Source organism: Polypterus senegalus, chromosome 4 (assembly GCF_016835505.1).
Source record: "Polypterus senegalus isolate Bchr_013 chromosome 4, ASM1683550v1, whole genome shotgun sequence".
Lineage (NCBI taxonomy): Eukaryota > Metazoa > Chordata > Cladistia > Polypteriformes > Polypteridae > Polypterus > Polypterus senegalus.
This window is the reverse complement of record NC_053157.1, coordinates 114,884,119-114,911,486: the sequence shown is the minus strand read 5'-3', so window position 1 is coordinate 114,911,486 and position 27,368 is coordinate 114,884,119. Positions and strand designations below refer to the sequence as shown.

General features: G+C 38.6%; 1 protein-coding gene across 7 annotated transcripts in view; it reads left to right on the top strand.

Annotated features, from left to right (window-relative positions):
* lnx1 (ligand of numb-protein X 1) overlaps nucleotides 1-27,368 on the top strand; it is a 279,852-nt gene that overhangs the window by 193,869 nt on the left and 58,615 nt on the right. For all 7 annotated transcript variants that reach the window (XM_039751199.1, XM_039751196.1, XM_039751197.1 and 4 more), the window contains 2 exons: nucleotides 15,266-15,510; nucleotides 18,538-18,693. In XM_039751199.1, the coding sequence (XP_039607133.1) occupies nucleotides 15,266-15,510; nucleotides 18,538-18,693 (401 nt within the window). The remainder of the gene's footprint in view (nucleotides 1-15,265; nucleotides 15,511-18,537; nucleotides 18,694-27,368) is intronic.

Sequence of the window (27,368 nt, the reverse complement as noted above, 5' to 3'; positions counted from 1 at the left end):
TTTCTTAATTAGTGCCCAGATTTTGCTGCTAATTAACTCTTTGCCTTAATTTTAATTGATGCACATCTTAAGACTCAGCCCCCTTAATTATTTCTCTTTTCCTTAATTAGAAACCAAACAATATTAAGACACAAAAGAGGGATGAGCATGTTGCAGAATGTTGGACTGAATGGCCTGTTCTTGTCAGGTTGCGTGCACTAGCACTGAGGCTTACTCAGAAGTAGAGGCCTATGGGCAGTCCCACAGCTGCTGTGCCAGGGGGTCCTGAACCCTTAGGCTCAAAGTAAAAGAAACATACACATGCCATAATAAAAATAATATTCCATGTGCTTTAGCAAATTAATTAAATAACATGCTATAGTTATACAATCAAAAACAAAAAAAATTACAAAATAATATTACAAAGATAAGAAAAAGATTGAATTAAAAAAAAACACCTGAGCCAGGGACTAGAACTGGTCTGTAGCATAGCAAAGCCATTTCCTTCATTTCCAGTAGGCCAATTGTATTGCTAAAAGCAAACCACAAATGTTAGATCATTAATAACTGAAAAGAAACCAGCATGGAGTCGCAGGTAATGGGGAATTAGTCAGTTCTGACTTCAAACACTGCTGATTTGCCACTGTGAATTCTAAATGCTGAGGCGACACAGTATTTATCACATAAACTATGATCTTTTTTTGTAAACGTGTTTAAGTGGCCAATGTATGCATAATGTGGTTAAAAAGGCGCTCTAAAGAGTTCTAAACCCTAAATGATGCTTACTCATGCAGCATTTTTAAAGACAGTGACCTCAGTAGTTTTTACAAAAGATGTAATTCTGAAAAATTATTGTCACAAGTTTAAAAGTTTCAATTAAGCAAACCATTCTTCATGTATGAGCATTATTTGGTGATTAACAGTGAAGATGACATGAAAAGCAGCTGAAGGGGAAGTCGCCAGAAGTGGAATGCCCTAGTGATGCTAAGACTGAATCCAGTTGGGACTCGGAGCTTTTCAGTGTCCTACTTTTACACTGTGTCACTAGGTAATTGGATCCATGCTCTAACATGTCATTGCTTTAGGGAAAAAGGCACTTTGTTAAATCTGTACAAATGCCTCTGTTTTCTATCTGAGTTATTCTGAATACTTTTGTCAAGACACCTTTTATTTGCTATACGCTTTGATTGAAAAGACTCAACTCCTTAGCTTTGAAGCCATAGTCCATTTGATGTGCAGAATACACTGGAGGTATAGAGAGACTGCAAAATGTGCATTTTAAACACAGTAAAAAAATGCCCTTTTCATAGCGTCTCCATGTATGGGCAGGGTCAACTTATATTGTATTGCATGGTAGATAACTCCCGCTCCAGGGTCCTGAGTTCATTTCTGTAGCTGCCATTGTCTGTGTAGAGTTTACATGTTCCACCTGTGACTGCATAGGTTTTTCTTAAGTACAGTTGACTCCCAAAATCCCAAAGATATGCAGCGAAAACAGATATTGTAGTCTCTACATTGGTGAGAGGGTGGCATCCTGTCCAGTGTTAGTGCTTGCAGGTGCTGGAATAGACTTCAGCTTCCACTACCGTCTGTTAGAGAATTGAAGTTCAAAGAGCATAATGAAAGCAGTATAGAGTGACGATTTAAACCAGCTTTAGTACAGCAGAGTAACTGTTTTGAGATTTATTACAATTTTATATATGAGTCTCTTTTAGCCACGTGTCCACCCCCTCTATTTTGGGATGAGTACAAGAACTACATTGAATTAATGGCACCAGCTGCTCTTCTGAATAATGAAATTCGTGTGGCTCGTGTAATTGCAATCAGAATGGGGCACAGCTGTAGTTCATCAGCACGCAGTGAGGGACAACTTGGGTGACCTCTTAACTGAAGGCCGAGATCTCTCTGTGATGACCTCTGAACTGAAGAAGAGCAGCTTTAGTTTGAGTCCTGGCTGACTTTCTGTTGCCGATAAGACAACTTGTGCAGAAGGAAAGCTGAATAGAGATGTGTCACAGAACCAAAAAGGATCCATGGCTACAGCAAGTTAAAGTGGCCCTTTCAACATGTAGGAAAAAATTTAGGTGGCAATACCTTTAATAAGAAAAAACAAATTGTCATAGCATGTAAAGGAGACATTTGAGAGTAAAAGTGTGACTGTGTGCCACACATGTGTAGAACAATGTTTAACAGACTGCTTTGACAGTTGAATAAAACATCATAATTAGGCTCCCTGGAAAGAATGGCGCTCACTCTGTTGTTATTAATATTATGAATGGCTGTGGCTCCCTGTGACCCTCACCAGGAGGAAAAAGAGTTTTAGAAAGCGGGTAGGTGTATTATTGTTATTCTTTATTTCCTATTTTCACAAAACAGGCCAGAGTTCTCATGACTCATTTGCACATTCTGCTGTTGCTAAAAGCAAATGTCAAAAATTCTGCAACAAGCTGCAGGAAAAAATATTTAACAGTTGTGGGCACAACCAGCCTGTGTCAGTGAGCTCTCAGCCACAATCTTCTTACTTGGTTCTCGGGGGAATGGAGCCTTTCTTGGTGCCATCCAGAGCAGACACTGTCCAACCTTGGATACACTATGGCAGCATATTATAGGACTCCCTCTTGCACAAGGCTGGTTTAGAATCAAAAAAATTGACATGGGGAAAACATTCAAGCTTCACACTCTAACACAACTGGGATCAGCACCAAAATCTCCAGAGCCGTGAGCCAGCAGCACTAACTACTACACTACAGAGACCAGACTTTTACATTTTAAAGGCACGTTAAACCACAAGGCCTCTTGTTCAAACTACACCAACTTGCTGTGAGACCCCAAGCTGCAAACACAGAAATTAGTTGTAAAATTGTAACCAAATGTCCTATGACAGCAAAAATACAATATGTCATGGTACAATATGGTGGTACAGGTAAGAGCATAAACAGTAAAATCTGAGACGTGAAACAGATAACACTCTCTTAATTAAGGAGAATATTCTTATATTACATTAAAAATGTTGGCTGGGCCAGGCCAAGGGGACACCCACATAACACCTGGCTGCGGCAGATGGATGGTCCTTTCCAGAAGGTGGGACTGGACCGCATGTCTGCCTGGGGGTTGTCAATTGGGATCTTGAGTTGTTTCATCGTGTGTTGGGTGCAGTAACGGGCCGTACCAGTGCATGCTCCCCGACGTAACCTGACCTAACATTGAAAACTAGAAAACACTATTAAAGAATGGAATGGAATAATTGCAGAAGTCCAACAAAAAACATTACATTTTATTCTTTTAAATGGTCTTCCTTTTATTTTTGCATAAATACACAGTTTGTTCCTGCAAACCTATACACTTAAGTAACACAGTGTCGAATAAGTCATGATTGATGCATGCGTTGTGACCGCACTGCAAAGGGAGAGTGGCCATGCAGGAAAATGAAAAGGAGCAAACAATGTACATGTTCAAGGAGTAAAAAAATAATGAAAAGGAACGTAAACTAAATTTATATCTACAAAAAACCATGCATTTTCAAATTCTATCTGGACAACAGATTTAGGTTAATAAACTTAATATTAAAAAATACTTTTAAGTGTTGCTATTTTAATAGATTATAGTTTAAGCACTTTGTTCTTGTTTTTATGACTACTACACACTCAGTTATTGGCATTACAGTAAGCAAAGTTTATGTAGTGTATTTGCTTCATTTTAAAACACAAGTATGTTATGAATTGCATCGCTTTCATTTTCCAATAATTAACAACATGTTTGTACATTATATGTTTACATTTAAAAATGGGTTTTAACAACTCATTATAGTGTTTGAATTTATACTCCAGTAAACAAATTAGAGATAATGCTTGAATGAATAGATCTAGCTCTGTCAAAGTAAAGTGTTGCATGTTGATTAGCATGTGCAAGTAAATATTACACATATTCTGTACACATGACAATAATGACTCTATTATGAACAATAAATTAATCTGGTTATTGAAGTTTATTTTTTTAAATTGATATTGCCATTGTAATTGAATTTGTCAAATAATGTTAAAACTGCAAGGTTTGACTCTGTGATACTCTAGATTTTATAGGCTTCTTATTCAATGTATCATTTGAAATAGTACTATAGTGATAAAGAAATTGCATGCACTTACACCTTAACATGATCGTATAGTATTTTGAATGAAAATGAAACCTTTTTCAGTAAAGATCTTATGTGAATGTACGTGTAAACATGTAACTACCATTAATTTGCAAACATTTCCATAGAAAAACAGATTTTTTTTGTATGCCTTCTACAAATAAATTGCTCTCAGCATCCGCAAGTGTTATTCTTATGTCTTTATTGAAATTAACCTTAAGTAACCAGTCAGTGTGTTCTGTGAAAGATGAGCAGCACAAATGGGGTTGGTTCCTGCTTTGAACATGATGCAGATCCCTGACACACTAAATTTGGAAAAAACAGAATATAAAAATTGACTGACTATAAAGACTAGAACTGACTTGGACTGCTTGTACACAGTCACACAATGACTTCTTACAAGGATCCCTTGGTCCTGAGTATCTTCCAGTAATGCAGAAAGTTCACAGGAAAGTGAAGGCCCGTTTTAATAAATGATTGATACTCATAACATTCACAATTAAAGTACAATCTATTTTTTCACATTCTTTTTTTCCCCATACTGTTCTTCTTAAATGTCCAGAAACGTTTGCCCTGGACTTCACTTGCCTTGCAAATTTTAGGTAGTAGATGCACAAAGGCCATTGCGGCATTAAATGAAATTAAAATGGCAGTCTCTTACGTAAACCTTTTGGTCCATACATATTTTTCTACAAGAATGTTCTATCCATGATAACGTGAATTTCTGCAGTTTGTAAAACTCTCACTTTTTATTGATATTGGTGGTGGTTGTCTATTAGTTGTCAATTGTTGGTATGGCATTATTGTAGTATACAGTACATTTGGAAACCTGCAGATTCTATGCACAATGCTAACAGCTTACACAATGTTATTTTCTTGTCGTTATTAATTTTTATTCTTACACTGTTAGTCTCCCACGGGCAATACTATTTTGAGACTTGATATTCATGGTCTTGGTCATATTGTTGTTGAGAAGAAAATCTGTTGCTAGGCACCTGGTCTGTCAGCAACGTGACACATGACAATATCGTGTTGACAGTATTTAAAATGTTGTCACTCTGCTGTCTTTGTCCAAGTTTTAGATTAACTTAAAAAAATAATCAAAGAATTTGTGTCAGAGAAAGGACAAACCATTACAGCTTCTTGTTTGCATGCTTTCAGCATTATTTTTTGATTTTGTTTTGTTACCAGATACTTGGTTTTCCATGAAGTTCTTCTAATAGCTGTTCCAACAGCCATCAACCCCTGACCTTTTTTTTATGTATTATCCCTCAAACACTCTTCATTCACTGTTGTAAAGTGTTCAGTAGATAATTGTATCTGTAAGGGCAGACCACAGTTTGTGAGACTTAAGGACTGTGTATCTGATATGGATGTGACCAACACTGGCACACCATAAGGAATAGGTCCTGTCTCGTTTTCTCTTTACAATATACACCTCAGGCTGAACATATAACACCAGGTTTTGTCACTTGCAGAAGTTCTAAAATGATGATGCACTTATGAGGTGCATAGGTAAGAGGGAGAGAATTGTCTGCATCTTAACATCAGCAAAACCAAGGATCTGTTTAATAACCTATGCCACACCAAACAGCATCTATATCTAGTCACTATTCAGGAGGTGGATATAGAGGTAGTGCACTCCTACAAGTACTTGGTGCTCCACCTAAGTGATAGCTTGGACTAGTATCATAAAACAGAGGAACTCTACAAGAAAAGGCAGAGTAGGCTATGTTCCTTTAATGTGGATAGTAACATCCTTCACAACTTCTATAACTCTGTGATGACAGTGTGAATATCTTTGCTGTGGTGTGCTGGGCTGGTAACATCACTCCAAGAGAGGCCCACCGAATCAACAAGCTAATTAAAAGGGCAAACATAACAACAACAACAACAACATTTATTTATATAGCACATTTTCATACACACAGTAGCTCAAAGTGCTTTACATAATAAAGAATAGAAAAATAAATGACACAATAAGAAAACAAAATAAGTCAACATTAATTAACATAGAATAAGTAAGGTCCAATGGCCGGGGGGACAGAAAAAACAAAAAAAAACTCCAGACGGCTGGAGAAAAAATAAAATCTGTAGGGATTCCAGACCATGAGACCGCCCAGTCCTCTCTGGGCATTCTACCTAACATAAATGAAACAGTCCTCTTTAGATTTAGGGTTCTCACGGAAGGGCTTGATGAAGATGGTCACGTAGAGTTCTGCCTTTTAATCCGTCCATCATTGTTGGAGCATCATGAAGCTTTGAGTAGGTGGAGGTGGCGCAGGCCACCACCACAAAGAAACCGGAAAAAGAAACAGAAGAGAGAGTAGGGGTCAGTACGGATTTTAGAGCCACCATGAATAGTTATTATGAAGAACTGAACATACAGAGTATCAGGATTAAGTTAAATGAAGTTAAATTGAAGTTATGAAAAGGCCATGTTAAAGTAATGTGTTTTCAGCAGTGTTTTAAAGTGCTCTGCTGTATCAGCCTGGCAAATTCCTATTGGCAGGCTATTCCAGATTTTAGGTGCATAGCAGCAGAAGGCCGCCTCACCACTTCTTTTAAGTTTTGTTCTTGGAATTCTAAGGAGACACTCATTTGAGGATCTAAGGTTACGATTTGGAATATAAGGTGTCAGACATTCCGATATATAAGATGGGGCGAGATTATTTAAGGCTTTATAAACCATAAGCAACCATAACCATAACTTAGTTATGGGATGTACTCTGGGCACCCAGAGGTCGTAGTGAAGGAGAGAGTTAAAATATTATGAACAGCAGTGCATATCATCTCTCTGACAGCCAATGAATTACTCAGCAGAAAAATTACTGGGACTCCTTTATACCAACAGCAATATGTCTGCTTAATGTCTCACTGTGACTGCTACTGCCGAGTTAGACATTTTCCTTCTTTTTAACTTTTCTTTTTTTAGTTATTTTGGTGTGTGTTCAGACCACAGTTTTTTTGTATATTTATATTTATTTAAAGTGCGTCTGTAATAAGCCAGATTTCTCCCTGGAGACATAAAAAGTTCTATTTAAAAATAAAGTTCTGTCTGTCTTTCTGTCCTGTCAATTTGCCAGTTCTTCATTGAGACACAATAGCCATGTCTGAAGAAGGCTGCTTTGGGGTTATGTAGCAATGATCTGAATGTAGTGCTGAAAACTTTGTCAAGTTTAAAGTATACAACATAATAATTCACGTATCATCTGCTACAGCTTGTCATTATCTCTTTTCTTGGGAACTTGTGCCTGATCATGGTTTTTTAGCATTTGAGAGGCAGTATTCAAACAAGTGGAAAACTATAACAATGTCAAAAATCTGCAAGTAGTTCTGACAACAAAACATAATATTACACATTTTCTCATTTTATATTTTTCTAGTCTCTCAGGTTACTTGCAAGAATGCACAACTACGGCTCTGCTGTGAGTAATCTAGGAATAACAATTTTCACATATTGTCTTCTCTTTGATTCCAGAATTTTGTAATGGGCTGATGGTAGTTTCTTGTTCCTATAAAATTTCCTTTAATTGTATGAGCTGTAAGTCATTTATGGTCATTCTTGGGATGTTCTGAAGTTTTATTTACTATGTCCTTACTTGATGCTATTACAACTAAGCCTTCTGTCATATTCCCCTTTGAGCCTTCTGTAAAGTAAAATGTTGCGATCAAACAGTTTAACCCTGTATAGGGCTTTATAAATCTGATCAGTGTACATTACTTCTAGAACCCATTGTGAGGTTATCTCATTATATCATAAGTGAGGCTATTATGGATGTAGTGAGAAGTGAAGCAAAATGACACCTTTTATTGGCTAACTGAACAGACTACAATATGCAAGCTTGCGAGGCAACTCAGGACCCTTCTTCAGGCAAGATGAAGAAGGGGCCTGAGTTGCCTCGAAAGCTTGCAATTATGTAATCTTTTTGGTTAGCTAATAAAAGGTGTCATTTTGCTTCACTTCTCACTGATCTCTTTAAGAATACTATCTTTAAATGTTCTGTCAGGGTCAAGATTTTTTCCCATCATGCTGCATCAAAGCTAACCACTCTGACTTTTCTGCAAGCGACTGGAATGACATGCTGTTGCAACATGGTTCTGGTTGACTGTTATCTAATAATCTTAGTTTAGTAAGAATATTGTTTCCACAATGGCTACGTCCTTTGAAATATTTGGTCTGTCAGTTTGGCTAGATGTTGTTTGAACTATAACTATTTCTTTATTTATTTATTTGAATTGAGTTGTATTGTTTGACACCAATGACTATATGCACTGTTTTGACTATTTTAGCAGGTATTATTTTTTGGTATCTGTCTTAGACCTGACACTCCATTGTTTTCTTTTACTGTACTCCAAGGAAAATACAATGTCTGACTATATTCCCACTGTTTTCATAATTAGTCTTTCACAATTAGTATTGTTTCTCAAACAATTTGTTGTCACCTTGCGCTTTCTTCTGGAGTTTAAATCAGTCAAATATGCACGTTGAATATGTTTCAGAGTGGCCATAATAGGTTTTCAGTATCCATATGTTACAAATGTTTCTCCACTTATTTCCGATCCATATAAAATAGCAACATTTCTGTTTCCATTTTTCTTTAAACACATCAGAAAATGTTATTTCCACATGTTGTTTGAACTTTCACTATGCCTCAGGCAGGTTGCTGGCATTCAACTCCATCTGCTGTGTGGAGAACTCTGACTGGATTCAGCCTTTCACTTATTTTTTATTTATGCTGTGTCCTTTTATTTTTTTTAATTCCTTTTCACTCCAACACCATATTTGTGTACCCTGTGTAAATGAAGACTTTATGATTTGAAGTATTATACAGAAAACTACTTATTGAACTTTACTTTTGAAGTACATTAAGAAGAAATTACAATAGACAGGAGCCCACTCGGTCAGTTAAATGTATCTGATTGGCTAATTGCTAAGTTATGTCAATGTCCCATTCAGACAATTGTAAATGTTGCCAAGGCTTTGGATTTAACTTTATGATCCAGATTCATGTCCTTTTGCATAAAACAAGTATTCCCTGAAATCCGCCTTAAATGCACTTTACCTCCACCAGCATCCTCAAGGATGTGATTCACTATGTAAATGGAAGAATTTGACTCAATCACCTCTATTGATGCCTTTCAGAATTAAAAAAAAAAAAACCTGCAAACACATACAGTGCTGTAATGGTACTGAGTCTTGCATCAGCATGGGAAGGCAGGAACAAGGACAGCATCAGCACTGAGTCAGCAAAAGAAGTAGTATGATATTTCATCATTCAAATGAGCAGCTTCAGCGCCAGCAATAGGTGATCCTATAAAAAGGGTGAGCCTACCACACTCACATAGTTGCCATTCATTTGTGGCACAGCAATCAGTCCATTTAAGGAAAGAGAGCTATCTAAAAGAGCAATAAAATAAGCAAAAATCCATTGAGTCAGTCCTGGCAAGTACCGTGCACTGCTACAGTAGGTATTGTATACAATAAACGTGCCTATTTGATACCAATAAACATTTATCACAGGATATGAATCCTCTCTTAGACTTACACACACACACACACACACACACACACATACACCATACAGTGTATATGTACGCATCTATATGTATTATATACGTGTGTGTGTCTATCTTTATATATAATACGCTACTGTGGCTGTCCGTTTGTCTGTCCAGGATTTTAAATCACCTGTAGCTCACAAAACGTTGTACGTGATGTCTACTATCCGCTTTCGGGGTGATGATTGACCTGCAAGGTTATACCTCTTTTTATTTTTATTCTATTTTATTTTTGAATCAACTCTCGGCAGCGGCCAGCAGGGCGGTCGTGCGGTGCATGCATACGGGCGCCATTCTCATCCCTACCACCTTCGCCATCAGTTCCCCACCTCTTCATATCTTAAATCATTCTTGAGGCACATTGAAGACTTAAGTGCCAGCTTTAGTGAAAAATTAAAGAAAACTTACTAAGCAATTGCAACACAAACTCTGACTTAATCAGTTTTAATGGGAAAAGATAAAGACGAAAGAAGAGAAGAAGCGGGCCACTAGGGTGGAGAAAACAAGAGCTGCTCAGGAAGCAGCAAGGGTATGAACCTCTGAGCAAACAAATGCTAAACGTACAGAGAAAGAGGATGAAAACTATTAATGCTCATGTCAAGTGTATTCGCTGCACATTATCGTGCAGTGTGTCGTTACTGGTATTAATATAAATACTGTAGGGTCATTACTATTACATGCACAATTCCTGTCTTTCTTTGTCCTTAGAATTCATGCTACATGGGCAGCTCTCTTTGGGTATATGGCATGCTACATCTTGGTGGTATTTAACCCACTTCCAATACCCTTGCATGACAGCTGTTATCCATGCCAGAGTTTGTCGCCATGCTTCGCCCAGAGCTTCCCTGTACCACCTACAATTACCTGAAGTGTCTGCCACCTCCATAGCGTGTATGTACTGTCAGTGCAGTGTGCTGGAACTGGATCCTAAATGCTACTTGTTTTTTGGAAAAAGTTTTTGATATTATTTATGTATTATAATTAGCACAAACTTACTCATAAAAAATATAATTCCTATAACCCATGTTTCTGGATTGGAGTGAATAGATTCCAAAATGTATGGATGAATGAATAATTTGCATGCTTTTATTCATCAAAGAAAATGAATTATTTATGAAAAAAAAATATTTGTTATGCAAATGAAACAACTGTTTGGTATATCTTGGAAGCCACAAAGTATTACTTAATGAAAACATCCAGAAGACAATTAGCATTTTCTTTTAAAAGCTGTAGGCAGAAAACAAGTTTGTTAAAATGTATTTTTTTTAATTGTTTTTATGCTTGTAACCTTTTGGCTCATTCAGCCAGCCTTTACTTTACTATGGAGCCACCCTGACAACAAGACAGATATTCTAGGTGATGCCACAGAGGTATTATCAATGCTGCCAAGGTGTAGTATGTCCTGTAGGTATGGGGGTGTTGGGGTCATGGTCGGGCTCCAAGCAGGGCAACCAACACTTAAGGGAGAAGGTCAAGCAGGAAATATTAGCTGTGGCGACATCTCCAGGCCAGCAGACAGCACTCAATCCCATTAGGAGACATATGGATACTGTTTCACTGGGCTTAGAGTCCTGGCTCTGTAGAGCTAACTAAAGGCCCAGGGGTACAGGGACACAGATCATGGCTGCTAGAGGGAGTGTACAGTTACGAGATGGAGAATGTGAGAGAGAAAGAGGAGGTAAAGGATGGCCGCAATATGCAGACGTGAATAAAAGGACAGACTACCCCATGAGTAGATAAAGGCAGGCCCAGAATGGCACCAGGTGTTGGTTGTGTCATTTTGTTACTTTGTGCTGTCTGATCCTTCACTTATCCTTCCAGTGTTTTTTTTTTTGGTGGTGTCTTTGGCACACATTCTGCTTCAGGGAATGGACCACTTATTTTTATAAAATGTGCAATTCAAAGCATATCACGTTATAAGGTATTGCATAAACATTTCATAAACAACCGCTGCATGGCTTTTTATATTTGGCTTCTCCATATTAATTCAGAAGACTGCCTTTTTCAATAGTCAATGTATAAATTGGGCTGACATAGTGGAGTCATGCACCTTGAAATGTTGGTGATCAGTGGTATGGAAGAGCCATGAAGCTGGTGTTTAGAAGACTGAGAGTTAGATTGTGGTGTTGGTTACCATTTGTGAGTCAACCTGGTGTATTAGATGAGGTAAGTGGCTGAAATGTCCAGAAGGTGAAAACCATCACAAAAGAGTTACAGAGAGACAGGGTAGGAAATAAGAATGAGAAAGAAAAAGGTGAAATGAGAGGGAAATAAAAAGTGAACACATAATAGGAAAACTGCAAAAAGAATACAACAAACCACAGAAGCTAAGCCAACAGCAGGACCCATGTGGTTTATCACGACTGTTTAGTTTCTAACCATGTCAACAAGCTAATGAACATGCAAACTGATATGCATTTAATGCAGAGTATTAATATTTAGCTTTGTCATATGAAAGGTTTCCATCCATCATTGAATCTGAGTAAATGTAATGAAAAGGATGAAATAAGAACCCAGTCTGTCAAAATCCACAGAATTACATCTTCTACCATCATTCTCAACACCGGCTCCCACATGGGATTCGTTTTGAGCCCCCTACTGTATTCTCTGATGACCTATTACTGCATATCTCACTATACAGATGACACAGTGGTGGTAGGACTTGTCACTCATAATGATGAGTCAGCATACAGGATGAAAGTGGCTAAGCTGGAGGCTTGGTGTAAAGATAACAACCTTAGCATCAATGTCAAGAAAACTAAGGAAATGATTGAGGATTTTCGGCGGACTGGTACTCTCCCTCCTCTTCCCCTTTACATCAAGTGTGTGCTTATTACAGATGACCTCACTTGGAGCTACAATACAGACCGTCTGGTAAAGAAAGCCCACCAATGCCTCGACTTCTATTCTGACTTCCTTTTACAGGTGTGTGGTAAAGAGCATCCTTACCTCCTTTATTACAGTGGGTTACAGCAGTTGCTCAGCTGCAGACAGAAGAGCACTGCAGTGGAGTGTTAAGTCTACTCAGCGGATCATCGGCAGCAGCCTACCCACTATTGAGGACATTTACACCAGCAGGTGCAAAAGTAAAGCCTCTTCCATTATGGAAGATGTCACTTACCCTGCACATGGACTGTATGCCTGTCTTCCATTGGGTAGGAGATTGCACAGCTTACAGGTTGAGGAACAGCTTCTTTTTAGATACTATTAGAGTAGGGGTTTTCAGACTCCTGGTGACCCACTGTGGCTTTATGGTTTTTGTTCACAGCAGCATGATTTTTACATTTATAAGACACTAGGGGGTTCCCCCCTGCCCGCTTTGCTCGCCAGCCACTTTGCATCTCTGCCACTCGCGTTGTGAAGAGGGGGGCAGAACGCACCCCAAGGAGACGCAGTCCCTCCTCTGAATCCCCCTCTTAAACGGTGATACAATAGGAAACAAATACAGTTTTTTTTTTTACCTCCTCTTTGCTCGATCAGCTGCTGGCTTCCTGCTGCTGCTGCCATGCCGCATGATCTGCATCTCGTACAGCACTTCGAACATTTAAAAGCCTGTACAGCAGCTGCCCTACTCTTTGTGTTTTATTTCCGGCCCCGGGCGTGATTAAATCTTTTGGCACAAAGTCCCTTCTCGCAAGACGTAACTTCTTGATATTTTTTAGTTTATAATTTAAAAATGGAGTAAGAATATGAAAATATAACTACATTACATTAAAGTTCGATAAATTCTGAAAAGAATGATACCAAACATATATATGTAGATTTTAAAATAATCCCGATTTAAAGTGTGACATAAAAACGTCACCGTTACACTTTTAGGCTTAGGATTTTATATAAAAAGAGTAGATTTAGAAATATTTCTATTTTTGCTATAGATTTAAATACTTAACTCTCTTTTGTTTATTGCATTATATGTTGCCCTTTCTATTTGTCATTTACTCATTGTATCTTAATAATGATAATTAAAATGAGCAGAGCAGACACTCAGGCAAACTGAATAATAATGGATTAATTAAACAATTAGAACACCTAGAAAAGTAGAATGAAAATCAAGATGAAAATATTGTTAAAAAATAAAAATACATTATTTCCATAAAACTGCTTAGTACATTTTAATATATATACTGTATATATATATATATATATATATATATTTTTTTACAAAACTTAGTTTTCTAATTTCTAGATTGTTCCCAAAACACAGAATCTAGGAAATATCAGTTATTAGCCCAGGAGTCCAATTAAAAACAGAAGCTGGTTGGAACAAAAACCTGCAGCCACAGTGGGTCCCCAGGACTGAGTTTGTGACCTCCTGCACAGTATTAGCCTAATGAATACAACATCATTAAATCTAATTGTACACTCAGCGTGACTTATACTACACGTTAAGGAGCGGAGCTAGAGACAGAATTGAGGACTGCCTTCTGCTTCTGGTTCATCCAGGCAGTGGGTCGAAAGGCCAGGGTCAGGTGACTGTTCAACCACAAAATCCTTCCCTGTAAGAGCCACTAGTGAACTGCATTTTTGACATCTGCTTAATCCAATTCAGGTATTAGAATACAGTACAGGACTCTGGAGTTATGAAATAGGAGCAGTACCACCCTTCACCCTGTAGCTACCCCATTTTTTTTTCTTCAATCCAAAGTCAACAGAAGTCCAACACAATCCTGGTCATTATATGCACAATGCAGAAAGGATCTTTTTACTGCTACAGTTGTCAACACATCAATCTCTCTACTATATATAGTTTGTGTATGTATCTGATCCCCTAAAGCAATCTGATTGCTCAGTTTGTGGTGACTAATTCGAAAGAGGAATTTCAACTGTGAAATAATTGAGAAGTAAAGGTGTAAGAGGCACACAGAGAGTCGCCTTCAAAGACGGGATGCATAAGAACAGAAAAGAGACAAGCAGGACACCTCAAAATAACAGGGTATGAGAAGCAGGCTTTACAAGAAAGTGCTCAAGAGAGAGTGAGCAGAGATTCAGATACATGAGCATACCAAGGAAAGGTGTTGAAGATACATGTAGGGCAAGAGATATTAAATATTTTTATGTTTATTCTATTACGTACAGTATCTTCAAAAGGTCCCGTGCATTATTTGTAATGAAATGGCGTTACATTACTCTGCTCTCTATTAAATGTTTTGCCCTTATTAACATAAAATTATGTATATTTGTAATCTTATGGCCCACTAGCTTGTGGAGTAAATCAGAGTGTTTTATCAATCACCATCTCATCATTGTGGACTAGTGGGCGGGCGATTAGTGTTGCTGCCGCACAACTTCATGGACTTTAGTTGATTGCCATCCTCTTACTGTTAGAATGGTGTTTCCACATTCTCTCTATATCTCTGTAATTTTTCTTCAAGTTTGTTCTTCCATTAACCAACATGTAATGTTAACTGGCTCGGTGTAGGGGTTGATAAGCGTGATTGTCTTATTACGGACTGTCATCCCATTGATATTTGTTAATCTCTTGTACCCCATGCTGCCATCATAGTTTTCATATTCCAATTGCTTTACTGCAAGCTGCCTAAGTATGCAGGTAACTTAATGTTCTTTATCTGACAAGTAAAACTGTTTCTTCCTCAGGTGTAAAGGAGCATCACATTATGGCCTCTCAGGGGATAGAAAACGACGCTCACAAGATGGAGACTGCACCGACTGCACCTCCGAGCTCACTGTAGCCACCATGCCCTCTGAGATGCCTGCCTCTGCAACTGTAGCCTTATTGACTGATGACCCAGGCCTTGTCAACCCTGCCTTTGACCCCAGTGTGGAAGACAACCAATCAAGCAGCAGTGCGGCCCTTCTTAGCCGGTCTGCCACCAAAAAAAGTATGTATGGTTATGAATACCTACAGTACTTATTTGTGGGGTATGGGATAAGAAACACTAATAAATGTGACTGAAAGAAGCAGGTAGCTTCAGAGTCAGTTATTGTTCAGGGGTGATCTAACAGAAGTAGAACCAAGAGTGAAGGCAGACCCTGCAGTTTAAATGCTGGTGAACAGCAGGCTTTTGAACCACTGGTGGATCACATGGAGAATTTCACAAGTTTTTACCACCTTTCAAAGTTATTTCTTGAATGCACAATATACTAGTCTCAGAACACCAACCCATCCAAGCATGGTATGAATGTCTGATGTTTATGAAGCACCATTTAGAATATAAACATGTTCTTTAAACTGAACACTTTATAGAGGCTTTTCACAAGTCATGTGAATTGTCCTATAATTAAAAAATGATTCTCCGGCAAGAACACAAATGTGGACAAAGTGAATTGCACACTATAGCTTGTTGGATTTGTCTTGTTCAGATTAGCCTGAACCCCTTAAAATTCTGCACAAATTCTTTTAAAAGCAATCCACTTAGTAGAGCCCCATTAAGTGATCTCTACCTTCTTTCCATGATTCAGTCCCCAAGGGAACATTTTACTGTCAAGTAGTGCATTTCTTTGTGATAATTCAAGCAATTTGTATATGTGTATTTTAGTCATACAAAAACCAGCTCAAACTACCAAGCTTCTCTTTCTCTGCTGAATGGCTTCAAAAATTGGACACTTTCATGCAATCAGGACACCATTATATGTTCCTCCATAATGTTTAAAACTTAAGAAAGCATTCTCTTGAAAACTAGTTTGCCTAAAAAGTTGGGGGTTGTAAGTCACACTGTGGGAGCTATGGAATATAACAAAACATAAAATAGCATTCACCAACCCTCTTAGACTAATTCAGGGTCACTGGGGGTAACAGTACAGTATGTGTTTATTGTCACATACACTGTGAGGGCAGAGTGAAATTTTTGTGTCACGGTTGTAGGAGGGGTGGGGACAGGGAAATAAATACAGGCAGTCAGGCAGTTAGATGATATATAAATAAATAAGAGTAGCAGAATAATTGCCTACTGTACCTAGTGCAAAACATAACTGTACAGACATATAGATTGCATTAAACAGTACTGTAGTGGGAGAAAGGAAAAATACAGATGGCAATATACATGTAATATACAGTAAAGTTAGACATAAACCAGTAAGTGGGTACAGTACAGTACAGGCCGGGTAAGATCAGGTGACCAAGAATTCGGTGACCTATCAAGGTCAATTTTGGGTGCAAAGGAGGAATCGGCTGTGGAGAGAGTGCCAGTCCATCACAAGCCACACATGTGTAAAGACCCCACTGGGGCAAGTTTAGTATTGCAGATTCACCTAACCAACATGTCTATGGGACCATGGGAGAAAAATCAGTATGGACTGAGGAAGACCTATGCAGACAAAAGATGAATCTGCATACACTCAAGGAACAACATTCTGGTGTACTTCACCCACTAAGCAACCATGTCACCAACTACTGAGTACATTTCATGTGAATTCCAATCTGCATCTTTGCTTTCCTGGATTTTTCTTCTTTTTTGGAACCTTATATTGTCACAAATTAATTAATTTATTGACAAATTAATACTTTAATCAATGAAATCCACAGATTTGTTTCCTGTTGCATATATTATAAAGTGTAATTATGTGTTTACGCTTTAATTCCTGCTGAATGTTACAGAATTTTTGTCATGTTTTTAATATTGGATAAAGGTAGTTAGGAAAAGGGGGAGCCATTGCATGCTGTAGTATCAATATAAAAAGAGAAAGGCTGGTAAAGGTGGTATTTACAAGAACTGGAGCTTTCGTTCACAAAGTATAAGTCAGGAATACAGTAATTTGATTTCACACGGAAAATAAAATTGCCATAACCCTCACAATCATTTTCTCTAAAGAACTCCCCCAACTTTTTCAAGGTTCACTTCATGATTCAGCGTCTCCAGAAATTAAATTCAAGGTTTAGCGATTTTCAGTAGTCTGACTCATTATGTCAACTGCTCATCTCTGGAAAATTTCATCAACATACAATTTCCTGTGATAATAATTCTTTCATTTTTGTTTAGTAACAGATTTGACTTAATTTTAATTTTATTGACTGCATTGTGCAGGTGGAACACTGTCCTTAAAAACTAGGTTCTTAAATCTCAAGTCTAGCAGTAGCCCACTTACACATCTCAAAATAAGTGATAGAGGACAAAAAACCTGAACATTACAGGAAAATTAGTAATTAGCTTTACTGTTTGTGACTTACAGTAACTTCTTGAAACAACCAGTTATGAAGGTGTCAAATCATCAAACTTAGACTCTCTGGTACAACAGTAAAAAGGTCAAGTGTGGCTTGGTTTGGGAAGAATTTAAAAGGCTATGTGGCTCAGTAACTTCCAACATGACGGCACTGACAGGTTAAACTGTTGTGGTAGACAGAAAGGAGCTCAGACAAGTGTAGAGTGGTGACGCTTTCTCTTCTGCCATCTCATTCAAATGTCAGTTACAAGTGAAATAAATTCAATGAATGATAAAAATCTTTATATATGCATTGTACTCTTCCTTTCTGTCTTTGACCAGCATACAAGTTTTTCATTAACAGACCTTATGCCTGACCTTCTAATCTTGTTTTCTACCTTGTCTCTTGATGTTTATATTTCAAAAATGCCTCATTTCACAGCTTGCATAGCATAGTACAAGCTAAACTATAATTTCTCGGTGTATATGAGCAAGCCAGAACTGTGTGTAAATATGGCAAAAATCTCGCACCAGTTATTCATTATGTTATCTTCAAACTACAGATAAGTGGCAATTTAAACCAGTAACATCACATTCTTTTAACAAATTTAAAATATAAGAGAAGGAGAAAGAAAAAACAGAAATTTCATTTCTACAAAGTGTTTTGGCCTACACTATGCAAGTAGATGTTTTGTTTGACTTTATTCTGCCTGTCTTTTTTTTTTTTTTCTTTTTCTATCCCAACAACAACCCTCTTTTCATTTTTGCAGTAAGAAATTTTGATCGGTCCACTGTGAGAAGCAGATCTTTCAGACGACTGAATAGAGCATTAAGTGTTCTCAGGAGGACCAAAAGTGGGACAGCGGTGGTCAATGAGAGTGCTGAAGAAAGGGATAATCTGAGGAACGCAAATGCTCCCCAGGAAGGTAGGGCATACATTTTGGGCTTTTTTAACTTTGACTTAATTGAATTTGTCTTAATTGCACATTTAAGATAATCTCAGTTTAGTTTAGGTTGGTTTGATAAAAGTTTTCCAAATTGTAAATCATCTGTTTGCAATCCTGTTAGCTAGGGTCTTGTCTCCCATTATGGTAAGCTTCTAACAATAGTTGCTAGCTTTATTGAATTATGTCATGGTCTTACTCTGAGTATAAAGGGTGCAAAAAAGGTAACCACTGTATAGAGTGGCTTAACACCATGTTGATCCGGCATGAATCACTAAAACCACTTCATTTATTTAGCCAACCCTTTTATGCAAACAAACATTTGGATTTGTAGACCCTTTTTGTGCCACATATGTATTTCTCATTGGAAATTCTCTGTCTCAGAAGTTCTTGACTGGTAACTGATAAAACTTCCTACCCTACCATAAATTGAAACAATAGTACCAGTCAGATCACTGAAACATTGTCAGGGATTGTACGCTTTCATCCACAACTGCCCTAAAGTGATGACATCCATACTATTGTGAATTCAGGTGATGTTCCACAGCAGATCTGGTATCATCAGGTTTCTTTTGTTCCTGGAACATTATCAGTGTTGTTCCAGGACAGTTCTTCTTCTTTAACCAGTCAACTTTAAACTTAGCCTTTAACATATACAGTAAAAGGGAGATATTTGTTTGAGGGAGATACTTTAACATTTTTGGATTAAAAACTATGATTACTGTAAATAATACCGTAAAACTATGATATAACTTGGAAGATTTTTGTGAGTGTATTCAATAAGATGGCTTTGCACTTTTTAGTTTTTGAATGCCAGTGTAATATCAACAAGGTGAACAGTCGTCTTCATTAAAGCCCCCGCACAACAACAAACCTTCTCTCAAAGTCATTGCAAGGTTTTCTTCAAGAAATTTATGAGTAATTGGGTTTGCCCAGAATTTCTATGGCTGGCCTAAAAGCATGATGTCAATTACTTCTTTCAAGTTTAGAATCAGCAGCCATCAAAATGATGTGTTTCCTCAAATTTTTATTTTGCTGCTGTCTTAAATCAGTTATATATAACGCCTTTGATATGCCACCACAAGTCACTTTGCATGTACAATTTTGAAGAAATGGCATTTTAAACATAGTGTGATGGACGGCCACGGCCGTTTCCTGGGTGAGACACCAACTGCACGGAAGGACCAGGGAAGAGAGCATCGGCAGCGCAATACATTCCCTGGGACCCTATTGGGCAGCTCTCCTGGGCGTCTGTGGCAACATGGATTCCTGCAGGGAATGCAGTGACTTGGAACTTGGCACAGGTCTGTTCGGTTCCATGGTGGCCACCAGGGGGAGCTGCAGAGCCCTACACTGGACTCTCACTACACCTGGGAGTGATTGCAGGTCAGATTAATGAGCCACCTGGAACACTTCCAGGGCCATCATAAAAGGAGCCACCTCACTCCATTTGGAGAGCCAGAGTTGGGAGGAAGAAGGATGAAGCTTGCGAGGGAGGAGTGGAGGTGGAAGGACTGTGAATTGGTAGCTGAAGAAAGGACTGTGTTGTGGTGCTGTATGGACTGTGCTGTACTTTGGGGAGCAAAGAAGAAGTGCTTCCCGGGCTGTAAATGACCACGTGTTGTGTGGCAATTTGTGTCCGTGCTTGTCTGCATCAGGTTAGGTCGGCTGTACGTGCCCTGGTATTCCACAATAGTTACGTTTTATAAAGTTAAATCAAAAAATTGCACCCTTGTGGCTTTGATTTCTCCTTGGTCACCAAACCATAATGGTCTTTAGAAATTGTGCTATGTAGGTATAAAAGCTCATCTACCTTTATCCTCTGTTGCCTTTTTACTGCCGGACAAAGTTAAAAATCTATGTTAGCAAAGTGGTTTTAATGTTTAATGAAATTCTGATTCAGTCAGGAAGCATGTTGTATAACTAAGAAATATGGTGCAGTTACTCTGTCTACATTTGGCCTTCATTAATAGTGGATAGCTATTCTTCATAGTTAAAATAAAACATTAATAAAGTGCTAAGAGTCACATTTTAGACCCCCATGTGTAAACAGCAAAGCATGTGAATAAGTGCAGCTCTGTATGAAAGGGCATGACAACAGAGGGAAATGTGGACATCATAATAGACCAGAGGACAAAATGAATGGGATAATTCACCGATCACACACCAAGAAAAAAATAAACAAAGATGTTTACTCCAGTCTGCCTTCCATCATTAAGAAAAATGGGTAACTACATAAAAGGGTAGTGCTGCTGTTGCTGCTGTTGTTGGGAGCTGGTGTCAGAATTCTTTACTAAAAGGATACTGAAAAAAACATTTGATGGAAGAGAAAGGACAGCAAAGGTTTTGTAGAGGATGTGAGGAAAAATTAAATTAAAGGAAAAAAATATTCTAGAGGCAGTCTTAACAGGAAACAACCAGCCATATTTATAATTGACACTTATTCAAGTGTCCTTGCATTGTCTATTAAAAGAAGAGCAGTTGAAGGTTAAGAAGTGCTGGGAGAGATTGAGGGGAGGGTTCTGGTGGGTTCAGTCGGAGTGAATATATTAGGATGGGGGCTTTAGTACATTGGAAAGACTATTAGCACAAAACACAAAAAAGCTGCAGTCCGCACTGTTAGAGCCGCTTTGTTTATACAAATAGTGCACAAGTTGAGCTTTTATATTTGGAACCTGGACAAAAGACCGAAAACCAGACAGCCAGATTAAAAATTGGCATCCAGGCTCTGAAACTGAAAAACTGCCAGTCCAGATTAAAAAGCGGCAATTTAGAAGGTTGTCCAATTTGTGACTGAATTTGGGCAGACTGTTTACTTAAAATATTTTTTACATAAATGACAAAATAATTTAGTTAATACAGCTACAGCATCAATCAGTTGGCCAAGAAAAGACTGCGCACATAATGTGTGTATGCTGAGCTATCCCAATGTGAAGATTAAAAGTAACAGTTGAACCAGCTTCTCCCCATCCTCAGGACATGGTTAGAAAATGCAGCTGTCCACAAGGAGTTCTGTACTATATGCTGTTAGGTCTTGTCCACATGGACGTCTGAACTGAGCGTTTTTCTGCCATCTGTACTGTCAGGTGAGAGCTAATCGAACACCATATGTTTTTCTGCTCATTGCAGCGAATCAGACCTTCTACACGGGCTTTCATCACTTGCGTTTGGTTGGTTGTGCGTTCAGATGGCATCAAAAAAGCATGCAGCTTTTTCTTGGCGTCAATTTCTGCCATGATCCCAATAAGTGCATAGAAAACATCTTTATTGTATTTACATGTCGTTTACTTAACATTCTGGAGGATCGGATATTCATGGCTCCAAGACAATTAGGGAACTGGGATATCTGGCAGTATCCATAGCCGTTCTGTTGGCTCTGGCATGACAAGAGGCTAGAGACACTCCTGTAGCACACAAAATGTTTCATGCACAATTTTCTGAATGGTGCACTTTCCCAGTAGATACTGGAAATGTAAGGAAGAAAAGGATTCCCTGGGTGCCAAAAACCTTAGGAAAAAAAAAGTTAAAAATAGGGAATAATACACACACTCACACATATTATCAACAAAATAATAATGATAATAATGGAGAACTCTAAACAGTTTGTAGGTTTGTGCTAATAACATAACTTTAGCAACTACGGATTATTAATGCCAGTGGGTGAGTGCATACGCGAGTACTGTTTGTATATTTGCTAACTTGAATGTGACAAGTAGTACTCTTCAGGTCTAACACTAACTCGTATATTGGTTGACCGACGTGTAATATGGTGTTGTACCAGCTGCAGCAGGCAATCAAAACTTGAAACTGACATCCGACAGTATTTAAAGAACTTATCGTTGCATTTCTTCATAGATTACACAATAGCTTCCTTTATTCACAGGCAGAGGGTTTTCTCTGCCTAAGTCGCCATATCAGGTTTTACAAGGAGGAGGTCAAGGTTCAGGTCTAATAAAGCCAACTGATCCATATTTCACAAATCCAATGAAGGATGACCCTCAACCCCAACAATTTAAATTTAAAAAACGCTTGGGACTGCCAAATAACTGCCCCCACATGTACACACACACAACTACAACCCGAGCTGCAGGTTGGCATTTAAGAGGCAAATGAACACGAATATAAAGTTGTATTGAAGTCAATTAAGCACCACTACAAAAGGCAATTTAAATGCCTAGGTCACACAGAGCGCATTCATCTAACCAAGATTTCAACGCCTGTGTGGATAAGGCCTTATATGAAGACAGACATTGGCCATCCGCTTACCCCCCCTTCTCCTGATCACGGGCTTTAACGGGCAGGTGCAGGAGTTTATTGTTAATGGGCCGCCATTTCTTAGTAGATCTCATTCAAGCACTCATTGGTTCAGTTTACACTCATCCATAAATCGAACTAATTATGGAAAAGGGAAACGTTGGCAGAAGAAAATACACAGTGAACATGCAAACTTTATACACAAAAACAGAGTGAGCCATAAGTAGCCAATGCAACCTTGATGCCTCATACAAAGAATAGCAGAGGGAATTAACTTAAATTAACACAATTAACTTAAATTAACACCAGGATCACAATTCCAACTCAGACCTGCTGTCTGCAGCTGCTATTTTGTAGTGAGCATCTCAGCAGTCATTTAATTTGAACTTTAGTAAACTATTCAGCTCGGTTTTCTAATTTTTTTGTTCACTTTCATCATGACTACCTTATGTTTAATGCACAGAATAATATCCTGGATTAAGTAATACTTTTTTAAGATTACAATGTAAACCACTGTTTACACTGCTGGATTGAGAAATTCAAGAAACACTGACCACAGAAAGACACACCTTGTGAATTCCTGGCCGTATTTCTAGGAATAATGGTGTTGCCCTGAGTATGTTTATGTGCACAACTTTGTTTTTATTGTCATTTTAAAGATGCACACTGTTATAGATGAAGTGTCAGCTGATTTGTCAAGTAATTAACTCCCTACATCAGCTTCCGTAGTGCACCACAGGTTCCAGTTCTGTCACAGCAGGATGTGCTGCCTAGCAGATGCATCCATTTTGTTGCTTTCAGAGTGATTAGAAAAGGAATAAAAAAAAATCATTGTGAATACAGGAAAGATTTTAGGCTACGTCTAACTCAGTGATACTGTATAGAATTTGAAAGAAATCAAAATCAGCAAAAATAGAAATCGCCACAAAGAAACACAGGGATGAAGGAAACAAAGTACCATAAACTAAAATTAATAGATGAATAACAAGTTCTTGTTGTGTCACACTTGGCTTTAACTCTCTTTCATGCATTGCACATTTTGTACAACTTTATCTGTAGACAGGTGTAACAAGAAAGATGGATTGATATGAAAGATGGTGTATAACTTGATTGATAGGTGGGAAAAACACTATATAAGGGATAGATAAATATGGAATGTGCCATAAAAAGATTGATAGATGAGGAATTATGTAAAATAGATATGTAAGGCTTTATATAATAATCAGATGGGCAGATTACTGTAGCAGTGTTTAACTAGAAGTACTGTAGACATAAAAGACAATATAAAAATGATAAATGTAAGTTATGTGTGTGTTATATAAAACAGATATAATTAGATATATTTTCTAAATAATAACCAAAGATAGATTCCTGTAAAGAAAAAATCTGCTACATAAAAGAAATAGATTTAAAAGGTGCTTTATAAAACAGATAGATATGAAATGTGTTATACACAAAGAGAATAATATGGAAGGCACTATAAAACAGAGAAAAATAAAAAAAAGTCATTTAAGACATATGGTTTATATTGGTATGCTTTTAAATATAGATAAATATTATAGGTGCTACATAAAATAGATGCAGTAGATATCAAAGGAGCTTTGTCTAAGCTGATAAATAGAAAGAGCAGAAATACATCTTTTGACCATTACATTTACTCTATTGGTCTTTAGCAGTCTGATGTCACTGCACTGTAACACAAACAAGTTATAAAGAAGGCTGGCTCCATTTTGTCATCCTCTGTTTTCTGAGTTTCATTTGTGCCCATCGGGTACTCAGCATTCAGGAGCAACTGATTTTAAGAACTCTTTTAATTATTACATTTATGTAGCAGTTTTCTAACTACTCAGAGCAATTTACATAGATAGTGGGGAGCCACTTCAACCACTACCAATGTATAGCATCTACCTGGATGATGCAACGGCAGCCATTCTTGCTCCAGTACGCTCACTACACATTAGCTATTAGGTTATGAAGGAGTGAGAAAGGGCAAAATAGAGGCAGGTGATGATTAGGGGGCCTGAAAGGATGAGGCCATGATGGGCAGTTCAGCCTGGACTTCAGGATAAACCCTACTGTTTTCAAAAGATACCCAGGAATCTTTTGTGACCACAGACAGTCATGACCTTAGTTTTACATCCAAAAGGTGCCACCATTTCTTCAGCACAGTGTCCATATCACTGCACAAGGGCATTAGGATCAGACATAGACTACAGGCTCATCTTTGCAAATGAGAATGAAGCAGCTGAGAGGTGTTGTTTTTTTCTGTGGTGAGAGTTAATTCAAAAATACATTTTGCTTGTGTTTTGGTTGCCTTTAAGTAGCCATGCAGGAAATTTTTAAGTTTTTTTTACCCCCTTTAGAAGGGTTTTTGCTTTTTTTTATGCCCATATAGAGGCAAAAGCAGCTGGGTATTTTGGGGTACGTTTGGAAAATGTACTTGTTCTTGTTTTTTTTTGTATTCGAACTAGCATCGGCGAGGCAGGGCAGGAAGCAGCATCTTTAAGTAAATAACCAGTAACATAGTAACAAATAGCTAATAAGTAACAGAAACAATGATTCCTTAGTGCATACAAAAAGGCTGTTGCTGACTGCAAAGCAGTAAAGGGGAAGGCTCAGCGGTACGTAGTCAGGCAACCCTTGTTAAGACAAGAGCAGACAAGACAGTAAGAAATTAACTAGCAGCAGATATTCACTAAGCAATTTTTTATAGATTGAACAGTTCTTTGCAGTGAGGAAAGTAGAGCAGTTAAGAGGGTGACAGTGTAAGGGTTCATTAATACAAAGGAATACAAACTAAGCGAGTGGAGAGCTTCAAATAAGGAATAAGAGGAAGCAAAGTAAGGACAGCAGGCAGAGAAAAGTAAACTTAACCTCATAGAAAGACACAGTGCAGGCAGTCGAGGGGGAGAATATTACACAAGATTAAGGGGCCAGAAGGTGTAAACTAATTGTAGCTGTTCTTTAATCTAATATCTTTGGCTTAAATTTTTTTTAATTTCACCAGTGTGGTGACTGGCCCAGACACAGACAGGCGGACACGTTCATCTCACCCACAATCACGTTTATTTACAAGTCCAAAAGTGCACACACACAAAACCCCCAAAAGTCCCCAAAGTCCTAGCCACAACAATGCCTTTCTTCCACTTCAGGCCACCTCCTTGCCTCCTCCAGCAAGCTCAGTCCTCTCCGCTCCCGACTCTCGCCCTGAATGAAGGGAGGCGGCCCCTTTTATTATCACCCGGATGTGCTCCAGGTGGGTTCCGGCAATCACCCGCCGACACGCCCTGTGTGGCGGAAGTGCCGGCTGCAGCCCCTGAAGCACTCCGGTGTCCCTCTTCTTCCCCAGCACTTCCTGGTGTGGCGGAAGTGCTGAGGTCCAGGGCTCCCAAGGCACGGGAATGCCCCCTGGTGGCGACCACGGGCCCCTACAGGGTGGAGCTTCCAAGCTCTGTGCCCGTGGCCCCCAAAGCAACCAAGATGCCGGCCCCCACGTGATCCAGGGTGCGCATAGACCCTCCTCCAGTCCCTCAAGGCGTCCCGGCCGGGTCGTTGCCCCTGGCATCCCTGACACCAGGTTAAAACATTTCATTTTAATTACAAAAAAAGTTAAGGCAGTTTTAGTAATCCTAATTCAGATTTCAATAATGAGCCTAGTGCAATACCTGTTGGATGATGGATGTTTTAGAAGACAGCTTGGAGGAGCCAGCCTTCTATGAGAGATTCATCTACAGGAGATGCCAGCTGATCCAGCACCTGAAGCTCAGGGTTGCTGAACTCAATGAGGAGTTGGCTGGCCTGCATTGTAATAAAGAATTAGCAGTCCTGACACAGGTGTCCTTTAGAGAGATAGTACACACCCCTAAGGAGGCGTGGAAGGAGATTCCAGAACATACAGGTAGAGATAGGTGGGTCACGGTCACAAGGCATAAGGTAAAGGGTGCACACTGTCTGGGGGCATTTACCCCAGAAGTGGAAGTGTCAAATCGTTTTCAGTTCCTTACAGAGCTGGATTATGTCTCTAAAGATTTTGAGGTAGTAGGTAGGGATAAGAAGCCCCGACGTGCTACTTCAAAAACAGTTATCATAAAGAAAGGGGTAGTGACAGTTGGGGACTCAGTCATTAGGGGGATTGAAGCACTGGTTTGCTCCAGAGATAGAGAATCTTGTATGGTGTGCTGCCTTCCAAGTGAACAGGTGAAAGACCTTCCAGGAGAGATGGATATGCTCTTAGCCAGAGCGGGGGCGGATCCAGTTGTCATTGTCCATGTTGGAAAAAATGACATACATAAGTGTAGTCTTTCATTTCTGCAATCCAAATTTAAAGAGTTAGGTGCCAGGCTGAGGAGCAGAACTGACAAGGTAGTCTTATCTGAAGTTTTGCCTGTGCCATACACCAGTCC